The sequence below is a fragment of the Coturnix japonica genome, unplaced genomic scaffold (assembly GCF_001577835.2).
Source record: "Coturnix japonica isolate 7356 unplaced genomic scaffold, Coturnix japonica 2.1 chrUnrandom526, whole genome shotgun sequence".
NCBI lineage: Eukaryota > Metazoa > Chordata > Aves > Galliformes > Phasianidae > Coturnix > Coturnix japonica.
In genome coordinates, this window is record NW_015439910.1 from 49,738 (window position 1) to 52,565 (window position 2,828).

At 45.3% G+C, this 2,828-nt stretch overlaps 1 protein-coding gene across 1 annotated transcript; it reads left to right on the plus strand.

The window, feature by feature from the left end:
• Positions 1-710, plus strand: LOC107307266 (olfactory receptor 14J1-like). Its single transcript, XM_015850759.2, has one exon. The coding sequence runs from the start codon at positions 1-3 to the stop codon at positions 589-591; it is 591 nt and encodes a 196-aa protein (XP_015706245.1). The 3' UTR covers positions 592-710.
• Positions 711-2,828: the final 2,118 nt, after the last annotated feature.

Here is a 2,828-nt window from a genome sequence, read left to right on the forward strand (position 1 = left end):
ATGTCCTATGACCGCTATGTTGCCATCTGCATGCCCCTGCACAACGGGACTCTGATGGACAGCAGAACTTGTGCCACCATGGCAGCAGCTGCCTGGGGCGCTGGGGTTCTCAGTTCCGTGCTGCACACTGCCAGTACGTTTTCACTGGCTCTCTGCCATGGGAATGTGGTAAACCAGTTTTTCTGTGAAATCCCCCAGATCCTCAAACTCTCCTGCTCAGCCTCCTACCTCAGGGAAGTTGTGATTATCATTTTTAGTCTAAGTTTAGCCTTTGGGTGCTTTGTTTTCATAGTTGTGTCCTATGTGCAAATCTTCCTTGCCGTGCTAAGGATGCCCTCTGAGCAGGTAAGGCACAAAGCCTTCTCCACATGCCTCCCTCACCTGGCCGTGGTCTCCCTGTTTCTCAGCACTGCCTTTTTTGCCTACCTGAAGCCCCTCTCCACTTCTTCCCCACTTCTGGATCTGATGGTGGCACTTCTGTACTCAGTGGTTCCTCCAACACTGAACCCTATTATCTACAGCATGAGGAACAGGGAGATCAGGCATGCTCTCAGGAAGGTGTTACAATATGAACTATTCCAGCTTCCATAGAGAGCACATTTTCACCACACAATTCTCTGTGATGGTTCTTTCTGTTTTAGGCTAATTAGATTTTTTGATTGCTTATGATAGAGTAACCTGCAAAAACTGTTGCACTTTATTTCACTACTTCTTTCCAATAATATTTCCATTTTCTCAGTCCAAGAGCTCATGAAAACATGGAACCCGATTTTCTGAATAGTTTAAGAGATAAATAAAAAAGCTTTAAAAATAGACTTTTCCTTAGCTCTTCTCTCTTCCTACCTATGTGTGTCTGGGGGAGGTACAACCATGGACAGCTGTACAATGTGCTGTTTTCTTTGCTGCTCTCTATACACTGCCACAGTGCTCTCAAGCCCTTGCATTTGTGCAGGCCTGAAGTTCTTGTGTGTCTCACAACAGTCCTGTTGTCTCAACAGCTGCACTCCAGGACAGCAGTCAGTAGTCAGTAATGTGAACAGCTCTGTCAAGTTTGGCTATTTTTTCGGCCCTGTCATGGAGTTATCTAAATCAATCTATGTCCATGACAGGGGGGCAGTAGGCCTGTGGGTCCCCTTGTCCCCAACAGATGGGAAGGGAAAAGGGAAAGGGGTAGGGAAATGGGAGCTAGGCTCAAGGAAACAAACAGAGCAGTGTCAATGACATAAAAAGGAAAACTTATTTACTAAATATGATATGTGGAATACCAATAGGAAAAATTACAAAACCATGACATTCCACCTCTTATTCTACATCACTACATCATGCTTAAAATACATATATATATACAAATGAACAATAATTAAAATGCATTACACACACAGGTCTATATACATATATATACATAGAATTACTGACTGCACTCCCCCAACATCAGATTCCCTTGTGGTACACACTGAACATCACCATAGTTCTGCACCACCTGCCAGGTGCACCCATCTCCCTGGGCACAAACAGTTCCAAGGAGAGGTTTGCCCTTTCCAGAGGCTGGAAGGACCCAAACAGCTTTTTCCAGCATGTTCTTTACATGTACTACAGCGAACTTATCTCCCTCTACAGTATGAAGGGGGCTGGATTGTCTAGGACCATCATGACTGACAGATCCTCTAGTATTGACCAACCAAGTGGCTTCTGTCAAATGCTTCTCCCTGTGTTTAAGTGTTCCACCACCCACTGCTTTCAACATAGTTTTCAACAACCCATTGTATCATTCAGTTTTACCAGAAGTTGGTTCATGGTATGGGTTATGATAAATCCACTCAATGCCATGATTTTTGGCCCAAGTATTTATGAGGGATTTTTTGAAATGTGTCCCATGATCAGACTCAGTTCACTCTGGGTTGCCATGTCATGACAGGACTTATTTCTAAAGACCCAATATGGTGTTTAGAGTGGTAGCATGGGGTACTGCATATTTTTCAAGCCACCCAGTGGTTGCCTCCACCATAGTAAGCACATAACACCACTGAGAGATTGTGGCAAGTTGATATCATCAATCTGCCACGCCTCCCCATATTTATACTTTTGCCAACACTGTTCCTCCCAGAGAAGTTTTAATCCTCTTGGCTTGCTTAATTATGGCACATGTTTCACAGTCATGAATAATCTGCACAATAACATTCATAGTTAAGTTCGCCCCTTGGTCTCTAGCCTACTCATATGTCGCATCTCTTCCTTGATGGCCTGAGGTCTCATGGGCCCATCGAGCTAGAAATAATTCACCCTTGTTCTGCCAGTCCAAGTCTATTTGAGCCACCTTAATTCTGGCAGCTCGATCTACCTGATGGTTTTTTTATTGTTCTTCATTAGCCCAACTCTTGGGCATGTGAGCATCCACACAGTGCACCTTTACAGTATCACAGTATCACAGTCTCGTGAGAGTTGGAAGGGACCTTAGAGATCATCGTGTCCAACCCCTGGGATTCGAGCCCCTGTGTAGCAGAGCGGCACTTCTACCACTTGTGCCACAGGGGGGATTCGAACCCGGGCCCTCCAGTGTTGCAACACAGCATTCCTACCACTATGTTACCAGGGCACACTTTACAACTTTATCTTTTGTTCTGGCAGCAATGTCTTCCCACAGTTCAGCAGCCCAAATAAATTTACCCCTTCGTTGCCAATTGTTTTGTTCCCGCTGTTGCAACCACCCCCATAAGGCATTTGCCACCATCCATGCCACCATCAGGCCTCGGGTCTCTCCTGAGGCTCTTTGCCACAAACTCCAAGTGGGACCTTTCTCTCCAGCAGCAGTGTAGAGGATGTTCTTTACA

Bases quoted from the DNA above. Each gene is read 5' to 3' on its own strand.
- LOC107307266 (XM_015850759.2), top strand. From the start codon at position 1: ATGTCCTATGACCGCTATGTTGCCATCTGCATGCCCCTGCACAACGGG.